This window comes from Notamacropus eugenii, chromosome 4, assembly GCF_028372415.1.
Source record: "Notamacropus eugenii isolate mMacEug1 chromosome 4, mMacEug1.pri_v2, whole genome shotgun sequence".
NCBI classification, from domain to species: Eukaryota; Metazoa; Chordata; class Mammalia; order Diprotodontia; family Macropodidae; genus Notamacropus; species Notamacropus eugenii.
In genome coordinates, this window is record NC_092875.1 from 235,090,771 (window position 1) to 235,116,804 (window position 26,034).

Below are 26,034 nucleotides of genomic sequence, written 5' to 3' on the forward strand. Positions count from 1 at the left end.
AAACCTGGCTTCCACTTTCCAAATCTCTTTTGCACACACTCTGTGATCTAGGTAGACTGCCTTATTTATTTTTGTTGTTTCTCTCATGTAACAAGCACTCTATCTCCCATCGGTAACTCTTCACATCTGCCTGTTAATTCTCTTGCTTTCTCAAATCCCATCTTCTGCAGGATGACCTTCTCAGTTCCCCCTCTGCTAGTCCCTTCTCTTCTAACATTCCCTTACATTCTAACATTGTATATACTTATTTGTTTACATGTTGTCTTCCCCATTAGAATGTAGGCTCCTTAAGGGAAGGAAGCGTCTTTGCCTTTCTTTGTATCCCTGGAATTTAGCACAGTGCTCGACACATACTAAGAGCTTCATAAAGGCTCCATGACTGATTTACTCACTGTAGCTTGGATTGTAGCGTCCATAGAAGGAAGTAAAGCAGAAAAAGCCTGGAAAGATAGGAAGTGGCCAGGTTGTGACAACTTTCAATGAAATCATGAAGTCATTGATGTGAAGTGAGACACTTGGGCTTGGTTCAACTCTTCCCATTTTTCATCTTCTTTAGTTCCATTCCCGTCAGTCAACCAATGCATGACAAAGTGTGACAACTTTAAAGGAGTCATTACCATCTGCTTTAAAATAAGCTACCATATGAGTTTACATCTCAAAATCAGAACCCTCATTCAGGCTATCTGAATGAAAAATTATTTTACATTATTTCCATGTACTGGCATCCTGACTGACGTTCGTAAGTAGTTCCATATATGTGTGATAGCAGGCAGTTACAAAGTTCGAGAGAAAAGAGATTAATTCCATGGGAACGATATTAAAAATGAGCAAGACCAAGGATGTTATCATAGGATTACTATATTATTTAATATACTCTTAGGAAATGTCTTTTGTTTGGGCCAAATTTATGTGGGGATGCCCGTAGGTATTTTCACCCTGAATGTTTTTTTAAGACTCAAAGACTTACAGGTTTTGAAAAATAAGGTACCCCCAAATGGTGTTGGATTAATCTGTGAATTATTTGATGGACTCTCTCATCTCTTTCTTGTTAGCACTCACCAAACATTTAAGCATCATTTGCATACAAGGTACTAGATAGCATCAAGGTACCATTCCTATTCATAGGATTTATACTTTTCTTAATATATTATGACTTTAATTTCACTTTTCCTACCTACTTTAATCTTTTCAGTTCTTTTCCTTAATCTTATTAAGTTCATCCTCTAAAAGGATAGGAAGGGAGGTGATATGCAAAGAAAGAAAGTTTTCATGCCATGTAAGTTAAATTACTAAAATTAAATCCCAGAATTTCAAGTTTGTTCTCTAAAAGATGACTAGTTAGCTCAAATGGAAAATTTGAGGAACATGCAACAGTTCCTATGTATATAACCTTATTAAAATGGTCCTGCAAAAGTTTCTCTGCAGAAAGAAAATAAGGATAGCCAAATTCCTATTTTGTTTTAGGTAAAAAAAAAAAAAAAAACAAACCTATTCTTATTCCTCATAAGCATGTCAGTGACAGGACCAACATCTATACTATTGGTTGCTCTGTTGTTATAATGAGTCTCTGGTGACTGAGACTGGAAAGGAGAGCTCAGCTCAAGACAACCACACAGAAGTGTCAGGGACATAAAACTGAGGTATTGTTATCTGATATTAAATGCCAGAAGGAAGCAAAGTTAACGTCCATAAGAGTTTGAGACTATCTGAAACAGATGGAAAATTATTTGTTTCTGACAAGATATACCCAAACTACAGACCAGGTTAGGTATTTGCTGTCCTAGTGTGTCTTACTGATAATATGAGCCAGCATGCATGTATGGGCAACTACATGGCACAGTGGATAGAGTACCAGCCTTGGAATTAGGAGGATCTGAGGCCAAATCCAGCCTCACACACTTCCTAGCTGTGTGAGTCACTTAACCCTGCTTGCCTCAGTTTCTTCATCTGTTAAAATGAGCTAGAGGAGAAAATGGCCAACTACTCTCTTTTCTAAGAAAACCCCAAATGGGGTCACAGAGAATTGGACACAATTGAAAAAACACTGAACAAGAACAGCATGTAGTACCTTAGTGTGCACATAATACTTAAGTTTTACAAAGTACTCTGTGTTAACACATTTAATCTTTACAACAATCCTGTGAGATAGGTGTTACTATTATCCTCATTTTAAGGATAAAGAAATTGAGGCTGTGAGAGGTTAAATAACCTGCCCGCATCTGCATAGCTAAAGTGTCAAAGGCATGATCTGAACTCAGTTCTTCCTGACTCCAAGTTAAATATCATTCCTTCTGAGGTCTTAGGGAGAACAAAAGTACCGATGCTTCTGTTTTTAAGTGTATAAAACTCACTACTTTATGAAGTTTCATGACTGAACTTACTTTATTAGAAAAAAAAAATAAGGTCATTAAAAAGTCCGGATATGTATTCATTTAAAAAAAGCAGACCAATGGTCAGGGAGGTATTAGTATGTCTCTTGTAACAGATTTCTTCAAACCAATGCTCTCTCTGTTTTCTTGAATGGCTTTCTGACATTCTAGCTTCTAACGAGGATTGTGAGAGAAGTACAAACATTGGTTTGTCTTGCTGGAGGTGAATGTCACCATTTAAGAAAGTAACACTGAAAGATGTCCAATAGGAGAGTAGGGGCAAAAAGAGGTGGTTCATGCTGGCAGGTCTATAACTACTGTCCTAGGCCATGACATTTATCAGACTCTTTAGTACTATTTAATAACCACAGGTAGGGCTGCAATATTTAAGAAGACATTTTCTTTCCCTGTTATGGATGACTGCTATAAAATACCTTGGGGTTTCAAGCCTCATTTATAAGAAAGTCACAGAAAGGAAAAGAGAAATCAGAGAGAAGGGCCTACTACCTCAAGTCATTTCAAATTTCATTACTCTTTCCATAGGATAAACAAAGGATTAAGGCAGGCATTCACTTCACATTTAACTTCTAACACTTTGAGGCATTCAAGACCTTCAAACAGCAGTCTTAATCACCTGAACATCCTACGCCTTCCTTATTGACTAAGGGGTCTGTTTTGTGATTTCCTATGATTTAAACAGGAAGTGCCCAAAGAGACTTCCCAGAAGGCCTGTGAAATGGAGGAGTTTATGCTCACCTCATACTCCTCCTTAAAGCCATATCCTTCTGCACATTTCATCTGGGTGATGTGCTGGAGTAAGTCTGCCACACGGATGGCCGGATGAAGCTGTCCTGTCTGGTAGGGCACATCAGCATTCTCTCGCTTCTTGTAAGTGTGCGACTGGACCAAGCTGCTTGTGTCACTGGTCATCGTATGAGTTTCATCTGGAAAAAGAATGGCGCAGAATGAACAAGGACCCATCAATAAGCTAAGTTTCAAACACACTGTCTGCTAAGAGACCGGCAATCGTCATCACCCAAATCTATGACTTGCAGTACCCTCTGGGGATGGCTCAGCAAGGAAGAAATGTCCAGAACTTCTGAATGGGAAGAGCAGGGCTCATTGGAATGAGGCAAAGAATTTACACTTCACAAAGCAGTCCAAACCATAAACTGCTTTCCAAATGCTAATTGACAAGGAGAGTTACTAAGCCCCTCAGCCACGGCGTGCTAAGTCATATCAAAGTTTCAAGATGAAACTTCATCAAGTCCCCTTGGTATAAAGCAGGACTTGTTTCCTTCTAAGATTAGTTGACTCCTCTTTATTACAAAATGAATTCTCTACAGATGGCCTTGTAAGCAAAATAAAAGTGCACAGAATGGTTTATGGTTTTTAAAGCCAGGACTGCAATGAATGTGTGGATTTGATACAACATAATGAAAATGAAAGAAAAAATACCACATACAAACAAGAGGGGAGATGACAAAGGGTCACCTGACTGGCCACTTGGCATGCTTTAATCATGGGCCATATCATATGTGAAATGTTAAATGACCACATGCAAGCCAACACACAACAGAACCAGCTGGTTTGTTAAAAAAAAAATCTAGAGGTAGTACACACATTCCCACTCCCTCCACACCTTTTCAATGGGGCAGATGGCAAACTTACCATTTATTGGCACTTTTAAGAAGATACATATCAGGAGAAAAAAAAAAGAGGAGGAGAAAAAGGAAACAGGGCATAAGCAACAGTAAGTACTACATGAATCATTACAGGTAGTTTCTATTTTGAACTTTTAACTTCACAATTTCGTTTCCTATTCATAAGTAATTTGGTCAGAGGGCCAAACTTAACTTTCTCCACCAAGTTAGGATGGAGGTGGTTAACAGAAGCACTTGAGAAGAAATGGGAGGTGAAAATAACTTCCCACTTGCTTCCTATTCCCCAGAACCAAGTAATGACTAAATGAATCTTATTTTTACTTGTTACATTTTCTCACTGAAATACCAGGGCCAAGTCTACCAAATTATGTTACAATTTGGTCCAAAAAGCCTAAAGAGGCCATAGTTTTAACAAAGGAGCACTAATAAAATTAGTTTCATTAGCTGCAGAAATACTAGTTATTTTAAAAAATCTTTTATGTGGGGAAAAGCTTTATGATGCTAAGACTGTAAGATAATCATTTTCTAAAGGTCAACATAATGCATGAACTACCTATGTTCCATAATGAAGCTATTTTAATCTTCTCTACAGACTGAAATCATCAAAATATACCACTAAATTGATTTATCTCTTTCCTAAAATATGAACACTAGAACTGGAGCTAATTTTAGGTCAAAAGTATGAAAATATCTAATATACGTCAAGTACACAAGATCTTTCTTTTTTCTAATGGAGTTGTTTATCGATGGGAAGTTAAAAAAAAAATCCAGTTCCAATGTACTGTTTGGAATCTTGTTTGGAATCTAAAATCTATCTACATTGCAAAGCACCTTGGAATGCATGGCATGAGAGGTGGTACACGTGTGTACTTATGTTGCTGTTGCTGAAATGGCACCTGGATCACTACAAGGTGGCTAAAGACACAAAAGACAAAATAAAAGTGTAATAAGTTGATTTTATGATTTTTATCTGGATTCACTGAAATTTGGCTAAAACAGTCAAAATTATATCCCCAAATTTTCCTATCAGGTTTGCTTAGTGTTGACAACTTGGCTTAGAAACTGGGGTATGGAAGCCCCAGTTGGAATGCTAAATCAGCTGGGCTGAGACGCAGCACATTCTTTCCTTGAGATGATAATAAATGAAACACTGCTAATGAGTTTTCCCCTCTGTGCCTCTCTCATTCTCTCAGCTTTGGATCCTTTGGGATGCACATTATTAATTTATTCTCTGCTGTGGGCTGACCTTATAAGCTTTCTTTAAATGATTTGGGCCATTCGATGGAAATAAAAACAGCAACCTAACCATTCTCCAGTTTGTAGCAGTGCAGGTTATGATGCAAGAGCTGGCCATTCTTATGCTAAATTCTGCTCAGATTCATGAGTTTTAAACCCTTGTAATTAAAGCTACCCAGTGTAATATGTATGAAATGACCTCCCAATACATAAAGACATAATGGTCTCATTATCACTGTGGGCAGGATTTAAATTTTTAAAAATAAAATCCCGCTAAGCACCTAAGACTAAGAAGATAGTTAACGAGTAAATGTGTTCCCCAGAAGGAACTATCTGGTTCATGGACCAACCTGAGTGTTTAAATTTATATCAATTGTCTACTTAAAAATGCTACTTATCTCTATTTTCCTTCCCAGAGGCTGTATGGAACAGTAGAAAGAACACTGGATTTAGAGCGAGAAGACAGGTTCAAATCTGACCTGTCTCATACTACGTGAGTGACCTTAACCAAGTGACTTAACAGTTTTTGGTCTCAGTTTCTGTATCTATAAAAAAGGGTGGAATGACTGGAGAGGGGATTGGTCTAGATAACCCTGAAATCCCTTTCAGCTCTAAATCTTTGATCTCTTGACCCTAACTTGATTACATGCTCATAATTAAAAAAGAGACAGGACTATATAATAGAACTCGAGGGGCAAGAAGTATTCCGAAGCTTCCACCTAGGATTTGAAGTCTCAGGATTAAATGATAAGTACGGTCTAACTAATTCAGGAAAAAGATGCACAGTCTTAAAGACTGATAATACCAGCAGAACGGGTGTTTCAATCTTTTCTTCTATATTAGTTTAAATAGTCAGATGCAGAAGGCTTATCAATCTGATGGTGTAAAGAACTTTAAAAGTGACCCAGTGAGAAAATCAAGGATTCTCATTTTGATATACTGAATGTGTCCATTATTTTCAAGTTCTGAGAGATACTCGGATGAATATTTACTTTATTAGAAGAAATTTTAAAATCCTCTTTCCTATTTAAAAAAAAAGTCACAAAGATGCAAAGGTGATGTGATCTGCCATCAATACTATGTTTTCTGGGATCTCATCTTTCCATTGAAATATATTTTAGCACATGTTGACTTAAAAAAAATATAACAACTAGCCCTATTTCATTAATGTGGGAATGCTGGCACCTGGGATGAATGACTGAGGAAGTGCCTGAATGATTAAATCACTCTGGGTACATGAAAAAGCTCTGCTTCCCCATATTTAAAAGAGAAACTATTATCACCAACACCACTACTGCCATAAAAAAAAATAATACAAGGCAAGTTATTCAAGTGTTTGGTCTCACAAGGGTGAGGGGTGGGAGAGTTGGGAGAAAAGAATCATGTGTTGACTTGACTAATGCCTACTATGCTTCGTAAGGATTTATATCAACACTACATGATCAGTCTAAAGAAATAGAACTCCAAAGCACTGTCATTGGTTACTCTGACAGCAATGGATGCTATATAGAATATTTATCAGTTTAGTTGAGTTAGTCTCCAACCTGTGTACTTTGATACTACTACCAAAATTGTCCTCTTTAAGTGATTATTTCACCATACAGAAGACTAATACATTTTTTAAAAAAAAAGTCATTGGGGCTCAATAATTACAAAGTAGTAACTTTATAAAAAAGTCCATTACCCTAAAATTGATTTAATAAGCTTATGATTATCTTATTCTGAAATCTGAATATTTTCTACCTTTTGACAATTTGTGGCTTAGCCCTCCCCACTCACAACTTCTCCAAGGTCAGAATATCTGCCAGACAAAGTGCTGAATGAATGCTACAGCACACAAAGAAATCTCAAAACTCAGTCTGTCCAAAGATTCTGCGGATGTCATTTGCATGCAGATTACGTTGTTATGGTAGCTGTGATTAACTTGTCCCCCACTCATGTAAGTGCAGAAATGTTGCATTTCTTTGCTTTAGACTTGGCACTGAAACAAAGGGGAGGCACCATTAGCACTCTCCCTGCCACAAGAGTTCAGCAACCCAAGTTCTGAGTCTTCTGCCCTTTCCTATGTGGCTGCCCCTGCTTTGTCTTACTTTGGCAACACAGAGGCTCAAGCTCAGACAACACAATAGAAAAAAATTACACTAATACAAAATCATAAAGAGAGAAAAGAGAAGCACAGGAGGAAAAAAATTGACAGTTGCAAAGATATAAACCTTTGTAAAAGAGAATTAGGAAGAAGTTAGAACAATTGAGGATGGAACTCTGGCTACAATGAATTGTTATATACCTTGATGCCGTTTTTGCTGTGCTCCTTTTCGGTATGGTTAGTAATAGAAAGAGAACACAAGCCATGATACACTCTGGTTACTTATGCGTCTCAAATGCAACAGCAGCTCATGCTCATTTTGTTATCATAGCCAGGTAATGCCATCTCTCTTCACCCTTCTCATACTGGACACAAGGGACATTACCCCACTCCCACCCCCACCCCCATCCCCTTGTGCTGGAAACATTTCATACTTTAAATGCTTTGTGCCCCACAGGGCTAACACCTTATTTCATTTCCAGTGACATCTGACAAATAATAAATCATCAGATTGTTAAGTGCCATCTTGTCATTTCACTGTTCAAAATATCAGCTCCTTTGAAATTTCACTGTGTGACAGACACATTGGAAAATTGGTGGTACTGTGAGCCTCACCAAGATCTGGTAGGTGGCCAAATTTTATTTTTACAATTTTATTTTTCTGTATATTTGGTATAATTAGAAAAATGCTATTTTCAAAATTGAAGTTCATAGTATATAGAAATAACTGAAAATAATGACAGACTATTTTCATTTCTATGATTATCACACTGGGCAAAATTCAGCTCTCAGACGTCTAACGTTGCTAATTTGGAAGATGTTGTACTCTTTCTGCATGCTCAAACCTATGTGGAGCATCTCGATCTCCTCCAGTTAAGGAGCCTCCTGGAAGAGTGCTGTCTGACTTGAATCTGACAGCAGAAATTTGGCATTGTCCCCAGCACACATGCAGGCAACCTTCCTTCTCAAGGGAGAATGCTTTAAAAACATTCTTTTTACTTCCCTCCCCCACGTCCTGTGCCCAATCATTGTACCATACAGAATAAAAATGTCAGTCTCTTAGAGAGTGGGCGCTGACTTTCCAAATTATTCCTGCAATAAACTTTGATAAAGGGAAATGTTCTCACCTAAAATTGCAGTTGGCACAAATGGATCTGTCATACATCATAAGCAGGTCAATGCAGAAAAGGTAAAAAGAGAAAGAACAGTAAATGATTGATGAAAAGTTCCCCCCTGTCCCCGTAGAAAGCATCTGGTTACAACATGTCAAACATATTATTAAGCTCCTAAAGCACTATGAATATAGTAACGTGGGCACTGATTGGTTCTGATTGCTGAGGGGTTTAGAAGAGATGAAACAATGAAAAAAAATCAGTTACCTGGGTAATAGGAATTAGGCACTGTGGTGCTCAGTGTATTAGTTTTCATTGTAAAAGATGATGGTGAAGATACAGCTGTAAAGAAAAGAAAATCTAGTCATTGACAGCAGAGAGGTCACTGCACTAGAAAATTGGAAGCCACTTGGTGGGGAGGATGCTCGGGGTTCAGTCCTGGTTCAGATCGCTGATGTCAGCAACAACTCAGTGATCTGCCAAAAGCCTATGTAGCAATTATTGTCACTGTCATTGTACCAAGAAGGACCAGCCTGATCCCTGGCATGAGAAATTTCTATTTGTCTTTGAAGGCAGAAACCTGTACTTGGGAGGTGGTACCCTGTTATCACTTAAAATTTTAATCAAAAACCCGTTTTGACTAAACAAAGTCTGTCCTTTGACTTTTGTCATGACTTCTAGCTTTGTCTGGTATAGTTCTGTTTTCTGATTTCACAAAGCTACTTTTGTACTACAAGTAAATAACTATGTACTTTTTGAGAAACAGAAAGAGAACAAAACAACAATTTTCAAAAATTGTTCAACAGGAATGCTGGTATGTGAAATCAACACAAATACTGGCCTTAGTTTCCTCAGCTGTAAAATTGGAAGGCACCAGTCAAGATATTTCTGAAGTCCTCCCCAGCTCTACTGTTCTGATTTAATTTATAAAATTATTTGTTTGCCTGAAAAACTAGTCATTCTCACTGATCTATTTCCAGATATTTATTTAAAATCTTTTTTTCCCCTAATCTTCAATGAAATGTTATAGAACTATTGTTCTCCTTCACCTTTCTATTTACTTTTGGTGAAATAGTCTTGCCAAGTTTTAATTTGTAATATATTTTTCACTGTGTGATGTACATTTGCAATAATTTAATTTTGCAAAGAGAAAGTTTCTTTCTTGGGCTGGTAAATCTATTCATTCACCTATCTGTCACTTATCTGAGTCTCTATTCTTTCACTATTAATGAGTAAGGCTATAGTAGATATGTTAGTTTATAATATGTAAAAATCATATGTATGTATGCATGTATGTACGTATGTATGTATATATCTATCTATCTCTCTTTAGTCCCATACATACATCCCCAGTCTGGAAGCACTTTATCGTGTGTTGACTTGATTACTTGAACAATAACATCTCATCCTCTTTTTTAGAAATCTTTCCTAGAACCCGGTCATTCAACGAATTCCCTTTCACCAATAATCCCTGATGATGCAACATCAACTCTCAAACCTAACCCAATAAAACTTCAAATTTATTCTTTTTCATTCAAAATTATTAACCCCTATCATTAAGTACACTTTTGCTTTACTTTGAAAATGACTTTCCCTCCTTCACTTTTAGTTTCATTCGGGTACATGAATGAAAAAAGGGTTAGAATAGATTCAAGCAATCATACTCAACATTCAGTATTAAGCACTTAACTGCCTTTCATAATTGCTCCATTAAATTTAAGCTCATGACATGTTTATCTGCCATCTCTCCTATTAGCTAATGTATGGTAGTGGAGAGAACCAAATTGGGAATGAGAGGATCTGAGTTCAAATACTGGCTTGGGCATTTTATTTCTTATGTGATCTTGCCCAAGTCTCTCTCACTTCTATTTCTCATCTGTAAAACTGAAAGGATGGGACACCAAATAATTTCCCAGGTCTCTTCCAGCTCTAAATCTATGATTGTATGCTTTTTTGCAGGGATTTTTCAGTGTTTGGTTTTTATTATGTAGTCTTAGTACAGTACTAATTGTCCTATATTTACAGAAGTCTTTTACAGACCTGAACAAACTTGATCCCTAGAAAAACTCTGTGCAGTAGAAAGGGGCAGGTATTTAGAGAATCCAATTCACAGGGCTATGTGATGACTCACACATATAAGATCACAAGATCACTCACATATATAAAATACTATGCAAAGCTCATTAGATAAATGTCACCTCTTCATCTGTGTGCATATTATTCACATTCACACAGCCAACTAGTGACTGAGCTGAGCTGAGAACTCGGGCCTCTTGGTTCTCATAGCTGAGTGTTCTTTTTTCTACATCAAACAGTTAAATGCATTTCAGAGACTTGTAGGTAAAAGAATCTTTGAAATAGATAATTGTTTAACAATATTGCTCCTGAAATAATGAAGTGTTCTTATTATAAGAGGCATGAATGAGGAGATTATTGATGAGATTAAAATACCCATTCCAAAGCATTTACTTTAAAACTTTGCTTGCTCATGAAGTGGCTCAACTAATATGAAACAAACCACAACAAGACAGAGTATACCTGTAAAGCAATCGAGGTCAGCAGTTATTGAGCGATGTCGTTTGTTATATTATTTGCAAATACTTATGATGTGGGCTGGTAAATATTTGTATTATAAAATAGTTATGCATATTTCATCTTTCACAAAAACAGAACTCTGGAAACACTGGTTCCTTTAAAGGGACCCTAATCTATAGCTAGAATGGATAATTACTGCATCCCCTCATTTTAGAGATGAGGAAACTGAGGCATAGAGAGGTAAAGGGACTTGCCCAAGGTCACACATGCAGTAAACCTCAGAGGTGAGATTTGAATCCAGGGCCTCAGAATCCAGAGGGAGTCCTCTTTTCACTACAACATGCAGTCCCACTGTTTTCATTCCTGAAAACCACTCATCTCCTTTACATACTATGCCTTATCCCCTTTCATAATCACTTGTGATAGGCAACATAATCTACATGACATGGAGGGCACATTTCCATCCCTCAAAAATATTTTGATGTTTATTTCTATATCTTGCTACTTCAGTTCTTACTTCTCCTACAAATTAAAAAGTCCCTCTTGCTTTTGATTTCCCATAGCTACTCCATTTCTCATAGTTCTCTATCACCTAAAGATTTCTCACACATTCATACTTATTCTGCTTTTAATGTCTTTCATGTAGTGGATGCTTTAAAAATGCCTGTTAAGTTGAATGGTGCCTGCAGCCTGGTGGTCAACCAAACACTTTCCAAGGCAATTTTCCTCCCTCAGAAACTGCCTTTTTGTTATTGCAAAGGCCTTAAGAGAGTAGTGATAAAGTTTCACCAGGAGAGTCAGACCTAATACACAGACTTTGATGTGGCCAATTCACTGTTCACAGTAATGGGAGGAGAGAAATGAAAGAATACTGTCCATTGCCCAATGGTAGGTCAGCCAAGAAAGCTAATGTAGTTTTCACTGGAATTCTGCTATGCATGAAAATTTCTAGCCTACCATAAATATACTCACTTTAAAAAGGTAAATGTCAAATTAGAATTCCTGTCCTGGGTACTTTTCCCCTGTGTTCAAACATCAAAAACCCCGGAACTTGATGTATGTTCCAGCTATTTTGGCGAGTTATTCCAAATACCTTTATTTGTGAGAATATTTACCATGAGAAAGGCATTTTGGAAAATCATCCTTTGTTCTTGTAAAGTGATACCCCAGTAACAGTAAATTTCCTTTCCCCTGAGAGTAACAAAATACCAAATGTAACTAAAAATATGAAATCTTATTACTAATGCTGGGAAGTCCTCCTAAATGTTATTACATTATCTTTAAAAATATATGTAAAGAAAACAAAAGCAAACAACAACAATGAAACCTTCCCCTTCACCAGGAGAATTAAAGTTTATTTCTCTACTAGACAGAAGAGGTAAAGAAGATAATTTTTATTTTGTCAGGTAATTATATTTCAAAACTATGGGTACTATCTACATTCTACATAAACACATATATGATGTCTCACCTGATGGAACATAGGTCCCTTGAGGGAAGAGACTAATTCATTTTTGTTTTTTTATCCCTAGGACCTAGCACAGACTAGGTGCTTAAGAAATGCTAGAGTTACAGAACCTTAGAGCTGGAAGGGATCTTAAGAGTGTAGACCAATCCATATATTTTATGCAGGAGGAAAAGAGGTCAAGTCCCTTGTGCAAGGTCATGGGGGTAACGAGGAGTGCTGCCTAGACATGACCCCAGGTCCTTATTTCAGGTTTGCTGAGTCCTATCCCAGTGCTCTTTCACCTAGACCAAACAGTCTACATAGGTACTGTAAATGAAGAGCAAAAACAGGCTGTCGGTGACATGTGATGGTATCAGTAGTGTCATCTGCACAACAAACCACCTTCATTAATGGGGAGTTAACCATTATGAAATCATCTTAGGCTGTCTAGTTCACTGATTGGCACCTAAGAAATGCCCACCAGAATTGGACTGCATTAGGCATCCATGAAGTATATGTGACAGTGACATACTGAGATGGTCCGGGCATGGCAAGCTGAAGTAGGGTTACTGTAGGTGGGGTGAGCAGAAAACTGTATGAAGCAGAGTGGTAAATGGTACAATACAAACATGGACTTCTGAGAAGCAAGAGCAGGCTGACCCAGCGCACTGTGCCCTTTGGGTGGTGTGGTGTGAACCATGCATGCAAGAAAGAAGAGGGGCAGTCTATCCAGCAGACACTGATTCAGGCTAGGTACACAGAACCAGAAAGAACTAAAGAATTAGTAAGGAATAGTTATGGCTATTGCCCAGGGATAGATTACATGCATACTCTGAAGCCGGAGCTTTACAGCTATTTTTTTACAAACAGAACACCCTCAGGATTGTTACCTTTAAGAACAAAGGACAGGATCACATAGGGACTTATGCTTTCCTTTGTACCCCAAAATGACAGCATTGTTCTGTAGTCAGTTTTTTTTAAAGAAACTAATGGATTTGTGCTGATTCATTCACCTTTTCTTTGCTAATTCTCTTTCTGATCATTAACATGCATTGTCAACATGGTTAGCAAAGATGAGGTTGCAATCTGTGGCTATAAAACATGGCGGGCAAAGCCACCTAGTCTATGTCAGAAATGGACTTGTGCCTCATTAGAACTATGAATTAATAGTAGAAGTAGAGAATCATATAGATATATAGTCCTTTTACGGATTTATCTCTCTGTAGTACAGCTAAAGCCTGACTAACTTAGGAGGAAAAAACAAATTCATTATTTATTCTTCAAATAAACAAGCTAATTTTTCCTTATAATTATGCCAGAACCTGTTGGACAAAGAAAACACTTGGTATTACCCTGCAGCAAATTGTTTTTTGAATAGGTTTTAACTGTGTAATATCCTATACCACATCAGTATAAACAGGATCCAAGTCATAAAGAAAATAATGAGCAGGTGTCTCCTATAATATGTTCTCTTTTTTATGGTAGAAAGGACTAAAATGCCTCAGTTCTGTTGCTATTAAGAGAGATTTCCTTTAGTCTGACAGCTTTTTACATTAGGGAGACTGTTTTGCAACTCTGGGAGATGAGTTTCCAGGAGTACTCAACTAAACCACTGAATTAAAGAGGTAAAAGGGGATTTGTTTTGGTGAGTTTTTTAAATCCTCTTCCTCAATCATGGACCCTCCAAAATGAAAGAGAAATGGTTAAAGCCAACATTTCTGAACTTACATCTCCCATTCAAATTGTGTGTGTCCATGAAAGAAAATGCCTCATCACAGTTGGTTCCTTGTTCAGCATAGCTCTTATCCATTGAATTCACCATCACTGTCATCTCCTGCCGGGTGCTGCTCATTGTCTCCTTCCGCTTCTTGGCCAGTTTCCTTAAGAAAACAAAGTTCATATATATACGTGTAAGCTTCCCTTGGATGGATTTAATTTTCTTTTGCATATCTTATAGAGATTACTAGTATAGTGCCTGGCACACAGTAGACACTTAGACAATGGTATACACTCATTCAACAATACCCTTGTTGTTACATTCTGAAATTCATCCAAAATGGTTTTCTCTTTACCTTTCATCTTAAAAATATCATCTCATGTGGGAAAATGTGAAGTGATTTATAAATCTCAAAGTGTTATATAATGGCTAGCTATTATTATATGCCTCAGAGGCTTGGTACTAGCTATGTCACTTGCCTGGAATTCACTCCCTCTTTACCTTGCCTCACAGAGTCGCTGTTTTCCTTTAAAAGGCAACCTAAGTATCATCTTCTGAATGATTTCTACGTTCCCCTAACCTCTATTGCCCTCCCTCCAAACTACCTCATGCATTTTGTATATGTTTACATTTATTAATTTTAAACCATATATAATAATATATACATATATGTTATATACATGTATATATATAAAATACACAGTTGTTGTTTTTTCCATTAAAAGGTAAGCTTTTTGTGAGGAGGGAGTGTTTCATTCATCGTACTTGTACCCTCAATGCTTTGCACAGTACCTGGCACTTAATAAATATATGATTGATTAATAAGTGCTGTTTAAATGAAAAATATGAATATACAACTAAATTTCAAGTAGAATGCAGGTATGTTTATCAATAAGAGATCAGACTTGAGAAGAAAATAATCCAACAAACATTCAGTTTAACAAATGTATATTAAGTGGCAACTGTAGCAAACGAGATATTTGTTAAGATATTAACAAAGTAACTGGCACACAGAAAGCAACTTAATAAATGTTTATTCCTTTCCCTTCCTCACCATGTACAAACCACTGCACTAGTTACCCCACAATATTATTTACATAAACATATATGTACATACATGTATATATACATGCACACATTTATATATGCATATATGTATAAAACAAAATTTTATTTGATGTTCTCCATACAGACATATACATTAACGGTCAACAGTATTAAAATCTGAAAACTACGCTCCCATTTAGCATAAATACCTGCTGTTTGTAAGACCTAAAAAAAGTTGGATTCCGGAGCAATCCCAGTTGGCCGCACAGTTATAATAACAGAACTAATAATATATTCTCCAAATTGCACAAATTTGCCCATAGCTATTACTTGTATAAGGGACTCTAAAAGCCATAGAACACACCCTTCAGGAAAATACAACGTAGAATCTAAAAGTCACGCCAGAAATCTGATAGAGTAAAATCTGAAACACGCTAAATTTACAGTGAAATTAAGTAAATGAAACAATGATTTACAAAACTTGCAACTGATAAATTACAGAACAATTATAAGTTTTATTTAGAACAATCATAATAACTTACACTTTCTGCTTTGTAGTTTACAACTGGCTTTTCACATAATTTGAAAAGAGAGACAATATGTTCTTAGCACACTACTCCAAACTGTCACTTAAACAACCGGCTGCTATTGATGATATCTACATAGCAGGTCAGACGAATTTCCAAGAAGCTACGCCACAAAGAAAGAGTTTATAAGGGTGGCAAATCACGACTGCCCTGTCTTCTTCAGATAAAAATATAAAAATAAAAGGTACATTTAGGCTGTGAAGTCAGGCACATCCTTAATTATTTAGAAAACTTAGACAAACTCTGGTCACTATACATATATAGCTACCCATGAAAAATTTATAATCAATTTAACTCACTTTAACTTAAGAGACATTCAATAAGAATGTTTATGTGTGTGTGTGTATACATTTATATATTATATATATAAGGTAATAGGGGATGTGAAAGTGCATAACAGTTCTAACTGTTGATTTTTTGGTAATTGAAACTTAGAAGACCACCAATAATTTATATAACATAATGTGATAAAAAATGATTTTTACATATTTTAGGTATGTTTTCCGTTTTAGGTATAAGTTTAGTTTTTAAGCAATTCAGGAAAAGAAAAAAGATTAAGTAATAAATGGATTAGATAAGGTAGAAAATTATTCTAATGACCATATGAAATCTCCAAAGATTTAATTTTCTAAATTTTATATCAAATTTCTGTTATATAAGGTACATAGCGAATTGATACAAATATGTAAGAACAAGAGCCATTCCCCAAGAGATAAATAGCCAGAGGTTAAGAACAGGAAGCTCTTGGTTTTGTTTTTTTTTTTTTAAAACCAAGCAAGCAATAAAAAACCAAGCAGCAACAATAATAAAGGATACTCTAAATTATTAATAATAAGAGAACTGCAACTTAAAACAACTCAGATTTTCCTTCATTGCTATCAGATTGGTAAAAGGGATGTTTGAAGCTGATTTATTAGTGTCAGTTTTCCAAAACCGGACCATGGAACCCTTCTTTATCCATAAAGTCTCCTTTTTACTTTCCATTAGAGATTTAGCTATATGTAACTTCAGAAAAATTCCCTCCCCTCATCCTTCTCTTGTTTTCAGACTTTTGTCTTTAAAATTTAGGCAGTTAGACTTGTCATTTTTTACTTTCCCAATGGTAAAAGAAGTTCTATTGGAACTCATGCTTTTCATTTCTAATCTCCACCTGTGAGCACTGATAAAAATGATCCCAAGACAAATAGTTTACTGTAGATCTCTTTCCATGATAAGAACCTTGTGAACTCATTCATTGTAAGGATTTCCCCCTCTACACAAAGCCAGTCACGTAAGAGACTCACAGCTATAAATTTAGAGCTACTAAGCACATGTGTTGTGATTTACCACCCATCCGTCTCATGGATGTAGTTGCTCCTTTCAGTGATGCGGTTTGCAAGTGTTTCATACCTGTTCATTCTGTATGACTTGTAAGCGTTCACCAGTAGGATCTCTAGGGTCCACACAACATATGACGGACCTTCCTATAAAGTTTCTGACATTAAGTGGACATCAATAAAATATAAAACCTGTCTATAATTGCTATGCCAATTACTTCCTTTTAATTAAAGCCTAGGTCATAACTTATCACCAGAAAGGGTACTAAAATAATGACCTTCTTCTGCCCATTCTTGTTGTACATTGATATAGTATTTAAAATGCCAAACTACTATTTTGTTTATGTTACTCCTTCCTCAGACATCCTATACTTAAGCCTGCTGTTCCTCCTACGCAGCATTCCATCCCTTGTCTCCATATGTTTGCACAGCCTGTTCATCTCTAAAGCCTGGAGTCCTCTCCTGGTCCTTATATATGCTTCTTAGACTCCCTAGCTCCCTCTAAGGCTTAACTCAAGTACTAACTTCTTCAGGTGACCTTTTCTGATTTCCCCAGCTGTTACTGCTCCCTGTCCCCACCAAATCACTGTGTATTTATCCTGTGTAAGTTTTAATCATTTATACCCAGTAAAGTATAAGCTTCTTGAGGACAGGTACTATCTGGCGACTGTATTTGCATTACTGGTACCTAAAACAGTGCCTCACATAGAGCAAGTGTTTAATAAATGCTAGTTAATTGATATAGAAATATTCTCAATTGATTTCACAAGGTTATGCTTTGGATCTCTCAAGCTAGATGTCAAATCCTTCAAGAGCAGAGGATTTATTCTGCTTTCCCTAGAGCATCTAGGACCATATTACTCATACAGTTGATGTTTAATAAACAATTCTTAAGTAAATTGATGACTAATGAGCATGGCAGGATACTACAAAGGACAGGTCTTTCTATCACCTTACTTGCTTTGAGAGTTCTTTATTGATATTTTTTCTTAAACCAAAATGCTCCCTTGGGCTAGCAGAAATTGAAAGTCCTTGATCCCACTATTACAGACGACTCAGGAACATTGTATAAAGTACTGAAATCTGAAAATAACAAGAGATGAATCTTTATGGATTTACCCACATTATTCTTTTTGAGGCATCTTATTTTAGATCTTTGTTTTGTTGGTAGTAAAGAACAGATGCTACTCCCAGAAAGAGAATGTTAATTTATTGCTGGAAAATAGCTAATTTAGTGGAACATATGCTAACTTACTAGAATGCAAACTTTGGGGTGTGTGTGTGTGTGTGTGTGTGTGTGTGTGTGTGTGTGTGTGTGTAGAAACACAACCAATACTGAAACAACTTTCACAGGGATTTATCAATGAGATCTTTTGCCTTTCAATAAAAAAATGCTAAAGTAAACTTAAAGAGAATGTAAAAATACAAAATACTTTCAGGACTTTCTCATCACCAGAAAGTTGGAAGCCCACTGCTATTTGGTGGGGAGGTCAAGGTCATTCCTGAAACTTCTCCTAAACCATGGATCTTTAAAAATAAATAAATATTTTGAAATTATATTTAGATCCCTGCAAATGATTTTTCTATGTTTCAGTCCTTTATTGCTAAGCATCAGTTACATGAATCTTGCATCAAGTTTCACAAAACTAAACAGGAAATTAGAGTTTGGACCTTGAATTTTCTTTATGAAAAGCTGAAATTTAATTTGCATTAAAATGGTCAAAAGTATTTATTAAGCACTGACTATGTGCCAAGCACTGTATAAAGGACTTAGGATATGGGGGGAAAAGGCAAAAGACAGTCCATTCTCTCAGGAAGCTCGCAGTCTAATGGAAGAGACAAAATGAACACAACTACATACTAACAAGATACATGCAGGGTAAAATGGAGATAACCATCTGAGTGAAGCTACTAGCATTATGGGGGATCAAAAGAAAGCTTCTTGTAAAAGATGAAATTTTAAGGAATCCAGAAAGCAAAAATTAGCAAGGAAAGAATACCAGGCTCAGAGGAGAGCCAGTGAAAATGCCTGGAGCTGGGAGACTTAGTGTTCCCTGCAGGGAAGAAGAAGGCGTCCAGAATCACTAGATCACAAAGTATGTGGAGGTATAAGAAGACTAGAAGAGTAGGAGGGGGACAGGTTATAAAGACCTTAAAAACCAAACAGAAGTTTTTATATTTGACCCTGGAGATGATAGAGACACACTGGAGTTTACTGAATAAGAGGGGGCCATGGTTGTCTGCACTTTAAGAAGATCAATTTGACAGCTAAGTGGAGGATAGATTGGAGTGGGGAGAGATTTGGGTCAGGGAGACTAACCAGCTAGCTATAGTAACTGTCTGGGTTTCAGGGGGAGAGGGATTGCACCAGGATGATGACAATGCCAGAGGAGAGATGAAGGCGTATACAAGGGATGTTATAAAGGTATAAACAAAATTCAAAGACAGGCTAGACATGGGGGTGAGAGGGAATGAATAAGGAATTGAAAATGACATCTCAGTTGTGAGCCTGGGTGATTGGAAGGATGATGATGCTCTTCACAGTAACAGGTAAGTTTGGAAGATGGAAGGGCTTGAGGGGAAATAGAATGAGTACAGTTCTGAATATGTTGAGTTTAAGATGTTTATGAGACATCCAGTTTGAGATGTACAAAAACCAGCTGGAGATGAGGTTAGAGGAAAGGTTATGGCTGGAGAGGTAGATCTGAGAATCCGTTCATTCAGATGATTGAATCCATGGGAGCTGATGAGATCATCAAACAATATAGCTTAGGGGGAGAAGAGAAGAGTCCAGAATACAGCCTATAAAAACAGGTGGGATTCATATGGGACTTTAATGTTGGCAAAGAGCATCACATGTGCTAATTCATTTGATTCTCTCAAAATTCCTTTGAACAAATCCTTGGATCAGGTGCTGTAAAAATATTACTACCTGTATTACTACTGTATTACAGTATACAGTACCTATGTTTTCCTATATTTTAATTCTAGGTGACACAGTGGGTCACCTAGTGTGGGATCTGAAGTTAGGAAGACTAATTGTTCCTTATTTCAAATTTGGCCTCAGACACACACTAGCTGTGTGACCTTGGGTAAATCATTTAACCCTGTTAGCCTCAATTTCTCATCTGTTAAAAAAAATGAGCTGGAGAAGAAAATGGCAAACCACTCCAGTATCTTTGCCAAGAAAACCCTAAACGGGGTCATGAAGAGTCAGAAATGATTAAAATGACTGAACAACAACAATGACAAGTTTCTTGAAACATTTTCATCCTTTTAGGTACATATAGTACCATTCTATTAATCTGACTATTATAATAACTAGAGTATCCAATTCACTAAGCATGCTAAATTATACAAATTTTAATGCAGTACTACAAATAAGCAAAGTAGAAATGTATTACTGTTTAAATTACAAAAGAAGAGAAACGAGGACACAGAATTAATTCAATTCTAACAATATTTGTAAAATATTGACCATGTAGAGGGTACTGTACCAGGTGCTGTCCCTCTGCTGGGGATTGAACTATGCAGCTTTCTGAAAATTCATTGACTAGGTTGCTGCCACCTTATAGCTTAACTCATTGGTCTTATGATGCTTTGCTAAAGAAGCTGAAAGAATGGTGACAATTGCTAATGCATTACGATGTCATTCATGTAGGGGTGCTCTGTTCCGTTGCCACAAGAGGTTACTAAAAATTAAGTTAATTAATTAAGCTAGATAAACTTTTAGTTGCATTTTTTTTTCTGATAAATTGAACCTGTCCTCCACTTAGAGTCCCACTCACATAACTCATCATAGTATATAACTGACCTTGGGTTACTGAAGACTATATCAGCAGGACGCAATCTTTATCAAGTTTTATACCAGTCTGGAAAAGCATCAAATGTGGGCCCAGTGATGGACTCACATTTGAAGATCAGTCTCCTGAAGTTCTAAAAGTTTATCTGCAATTTAGCTGCATACTATGAGGATTTTTCCAGCTAATGAAATTCTCTAAGACTGTGATGCAAGGGTTACTTATTCTGCCTTGGGGAAGGCAGTCCCCCAAGTCAGAAAACCATGGATCCTAAAAATATGGAAATCACGTCACCCTTTAAAAATTTATACCACAAACTAAGAAGAAAAGTTCTTGCATTAACCCCAAGAAAAACGTCATTGTTACTGGCCCTCATTATCTCCCTATTCACCACCTTCCCTCACCTGTTTCTTTTTCTTGAGAAACTCCTTGGGAGTTCCATTTTTTTCCCTGATTATTCCCCTCTTTCTCCTATTTCTAAACCTGCACCCTCCTGGAGAGCAGGAACTTTTGTAGCCACATATCATATTTCACAATCTGCCCATCCAACTGTATGGTATATAAATGACCAATAAATGGACAATCGTCATCCTGATCTTTAGCAGGCAAGTCCTGCTAGGTCTCTGCCTGACAGAAATAGCTGTCATCAGGGAAATAACTGGGAGCCCCTGTGTTCACATAATCCAATCTGCCAAGCAAGCTGAAGATTTTAAACAATAAAAATGCAATTGGTAGAAATAACAAATGCATCTTTAGTGATATTTTGTTTAGTTTTATTTCTTCTAGCAAGACAATATGAATCCAGAGGGGCCAAGACACACAGAGAGAATGGAGAAAACCCAACACTGGTAAAATCCGTGATAAGGCAAAATAGGAATAAAACAACATTAGTGATAGTGGGTCCCTGCTCACAGTCAGTTTATGTGGCTGAATTCCACATATTTACATTATATTGAAATTTAATGGTCTCAAAAATGTTATTTTGCAGCCACACTAAATTGGTATACTGGTGACATGCTAACCAACTACACGCACAGAAGAGCAGGAGGAAAATTTTAAATGCACATCATTTTGGAACAGTCTTCCACATTCAACTGATGAGGTTTGTTAAACTTTCTGAATATTCTAAGTTTGCCAGGGGACCACTTGTCCAACAAATTGTGAGCAATGTAGCTGCTAAGGGAGCAAAAAGGGAAAAGGAGGCGTGGATAACTCTTGGGACGACTTTACTCAGGTTATGGTAAATGCGATTTATCTTGAAACATGAGTAGCTCCCATGATATGCCATGTATTGTATACCCCAAACCTCATAGATATATGAAAATAAAAAAGAAATCACTGATACAACAAGCAACAGTTATTAAAATCAAAGATTTCTTTCGAAAGTTGTTTATATGTCTCTCATTTCCCCATTTTTGTTGTTGAGCTGTTTCAGTCATGTCCAATCCTTTGTTTGCAGTTTTGGGTTTTTTTTGGCATTTTGGGATTTTCTTAGCAAAGATATTGGAGTGGCTCACCATTTCCTTCTCCAGCTCATTTTACAGATGAAGAAACTGAGGCAAACAGGGCTAAGTGATTTTCCCAGGGTCACTAAGCTAGTAAGTGTGTGAGGTCAGATTTCAACTCATGAAGATGAGTCTTCCTGATTCCCACCCCAGTGCTCTACCCATTGTGCTACCTACTTGACTCCCATTTCCCCATTATAGCAATCTAATTTTGACTCCTGACTGATAGAAAAATGCTATAATAGCAATGAGGTCTTTAGGGCTGATAGGGTCTTCTATGGACATGTAACCCAACTCACAACTCTACAGATTAAAAAAACAAACACATCTCATTAAGCACCTACCATGGCACAGTTGCTGGGATTTTAGACACAAAAGCATTCAGTACCTGATCTCAAGTTTATAATCTAGCTGGAGAAAACAAAATATTGTATTCACACAGGAATAAACAAAATAAATACATACAAGGTAAATTTTGGGGCAGAGGCAGGAAGGAGACACTAAGCAAAGGTACCATGGAGAAGGTACCATATTAACTAATCCTGAAGAGCCAGAGATGAGAGGGAATGAGTGCTAGACACGGGAATGGGAAATGGACGGTCACGTAGGAGGAACAGTAAGAGAATCGATTTGTTTACACCAAATGATGGTGAGCAATGCGGAAACAGGATGGAAAGGCAAGTTGAGGCCAGATTGTGAAGGAGTATAAGTGTCAGACAAAGAGTCCTATATTTGATCTTTGAAGTAATAGGAATTTACTAGAATTTTTTGAACAGAGGGGTGATAGCGACAGAACTGTGCTCTAGGAAAACCACTTTGGCAGCTGTACTGAGGATGAATTAGAGTCAGGAGAGACCTGAAGCAGGGAGACAAAGCAGGAGGTTGTTGTAAAAATCCAGGCAAGTGGTAAGTTTTGAAGGAAACCAGGAATTCAAAGAGATGGAAGAGGATGAGTGAGTGAAAGGGTACAGTGTGGATGCAAGGTATTTTGCAGAAGCAAAGAAGATAAATTTGGCAATTGAGTTACATGCGAGATCGGGAGGAATGAAGAGCTTAGGATGATACCAAGGTTAAGAAGTTGGAAGACTGGAAGAATTGTGGGTGTTCTCAACAGAATTGACCACAGACATTGAGTTCTGTCTTGGACATGCTGAGTACCTTCCATAACATCAGACAAATGTTCATTCAATCATAGGGGTGTAGGTATTTATGTGTGTATATGTGTGTGTATGTGTGTACACACACATACACACACAGACTCATATGGTGTGTCAGTAAGTGTTTAATAACCAGCTCTCTAAAAATGTATGCAAGGCAGACTTATAAGTTTAATTTGCATTACTAACATTTTCTCCATCACTTCCTCAAGTCTAGATAATCAACCAAACAATAAATCAAGTCCTCATTTACAGTATTTGCTGATTTCTGAAAGGTAAATGCTCACATGGAAAATTTAACAATTAGTTCTTCAAGTCTGGTCTGATCTAGATTTGGAATACCTCTGCATATACGTATATGTGTATATACACATGCATATGCACGTAGACACATATATGAACAGATAGGTGGCAAAGTAGATATAGAGTGCTAGACTAGAAGCCAGGAAGACCTGAGTTCAAATCCAGTCTTAGACACTTACTAGCTGTGTGATCTAGAGGAAGTTACTTAACATCTATCTGCCTCAGTTTCCTTGTCTATATAATTGGAATAATCATAACACCTACCTCCTAGGGTTGAGAAATTTTTAAAACTCTTTGAAAACATTAAAGAGCTTTATATGTTATATAAAGTATATGTAATTTATAAAACAAGTTCTATTATATATAATATATGCTTACGTAATTATACATAATATAAATCATATAATTTATATAGTATGTAATTATATATTATAAATATATCATTATATATGAACATGTTATATTATATATAAATTATATATACATATATATGAATAAATAAAATTTCTATAGTCTTTTCAGAAGATCTCTAATGGGAGGGCAGAACCTACTACTTCCCAAGGTAGTCCATTTGAGTCTTAGACAATTGTTAGGAAGTTTTTCTTTAACTTAAGCCTTAATTTGTCCCTTTTCAACTTCTCCCCAGTGTCAAAAAGCTCTACTCTCTGAAGCCAAGAAGCAAAAGTCTAATCCTTCTCCCACATAAAAGCCCTTCTCTGCTAAATCTTTTATTTATTCTCTTTGCTAGCTTCCCAATTCAATAAACTCTAGTGGCTTCCTAACTCTTCTATATAAATTCCTCTGCCTGACAATTAAAGTTCCCTCCTACTTCTCCAGTCTTTTTAACACATTCTTCCCCTCCAAGAGCTCTAAAGTGATCTTCACACATGTCCCATACCTCTGTGCCCTTTCACTCCCTCATCCTCCTCCATCTCTCAGACACCTTGGTTTTTTTAAAAATTCATCTCTAGTGCAGTCTTTTACTTGAAGCCTTTCATGATCATCCCTATATCAGCTACCAGATCCCTCCCTTCTCAAACTACTCATTTTGTACATAGTGTGTAATAATTATACATGCATATGTGTATATGCTAATCTTCCTCATTAGAATGTAAGCTCTCTAAGGACAGAAACTGTTTCATTTTTGTCTGAATTTCTGGGACTTAGCACAATGCCTGACATACAGTAAGTGTTTAATAATTGCCTGTTGATTGTCACCGGCTTCATGATAGAGCTGGATATAAACCTAAGGGGGCAAAACTGGGGGTCCAGACTGCCCTTTCTGAATCAGACACCATTACAAATATGATGCTGTGATAGTGTGTTCACTGTACTAACTGCATACACAAACTGGGTCACATCCAGAATTGAATGCGCTTGTTTTGGTGGGTTTTTTGGGAGCAATAATAACTCTCATCCTTTTGAGAAATCAGAGGCCAAATCAGTGTGAGAGATGTATGTTATGTTAACACAAAGAAGCCAGTTACATCTCCTCCCCTCTTATGAATACCTTAAAATAAAAATGTGAATTTAGTGCAGAAAACAGTTTTCAGCAATCTGCCAGAATCTGGGAGACAGACATATGTTTGTGCGAGTGCATGTATATACATGTGATATATGTATATAACCATATACATCTGTCCAGATATGGACTGCATTATATGTTTATGTATGTGTATATATATACATATATATATTTAGATTTGTGTGTGTGTATATATGTATATGCCTGCAAAATACATCTATGAATATATCTGTAGTTATACACATTAATATATTTATTTGCCTTTCTTTCTCCCAGACATACTTCTATTCCCCTCTTTATTTTTATTATTTTATTTTGGTTTTTCTCCATCCTAAAAATTCTGTCACTATTACAACCTCCATTCACTTTGGATTCAATCTATTATTCTCCCCAGCATTCCCTTTCCTGGTATAAAGCACAGCTATTCTTGGTACGTTTCCCAGGAAGCAAACACAAGCTGTTTCACAAGAGGAGCTGGTGTCTGGCATCCAACAAAGACAAAGATACCACAGAAGACAGCACTAATGCAACGGAAGGGGAAGGGAGAGAATCTTCTTTGTATTTTATTCTACCTCTCTGTCTTTGTCTCTCTGTCTGTCTCTCTCTGACTCTGTCTCTGTCAAGATTC

The 26,034-nt window shown here is 36.8% G+C and overlaps 1 protein-coding gene across 8 annotated transcripts in view; it reads right to left on the minus strand.

The window, feature by feature from the left end:
- PTPRM (protein tyrosine phosphatase receptor type M) overlaps positions 1 to 26,034 on the minus strand; it is a 984,934-nt gene that overhangs the window by 213,943 nt on the left and 744,957 nt on the right. For 3 of the 8 annotated variants that reach the window (XM_072604255.1, XM_072604253.1, XM_072604260.1), the window contains 4 exons: positions 14,178 to 14,329; positions 8,735 to 8,809; positions 8,483 to 8,509; positions 3,126 to 3,313 (listed from right to left, as the gene is read on the minus strand). In XM_072604255.1, the coding sequence (XP_072460356.1) occupies positions 3,126 to 3,313; positions 8,483 to 8,509; positions 8,735 to 8,809; positions 14,178 to 14,329 (442 nt within the window). The remainder of the gene's footprint in view (positions 1 to 3,125; positions 3,314 to 8,482; positions 8,510 to 8,734; positions 8,810 to 14,177; positions 14,330 to 26,034) is intronic. The other 5 variants (XM_072604256.1, XM_072604254.1, XM_072604261.1 and 2 more) reach the window with 2 other exon arrangements.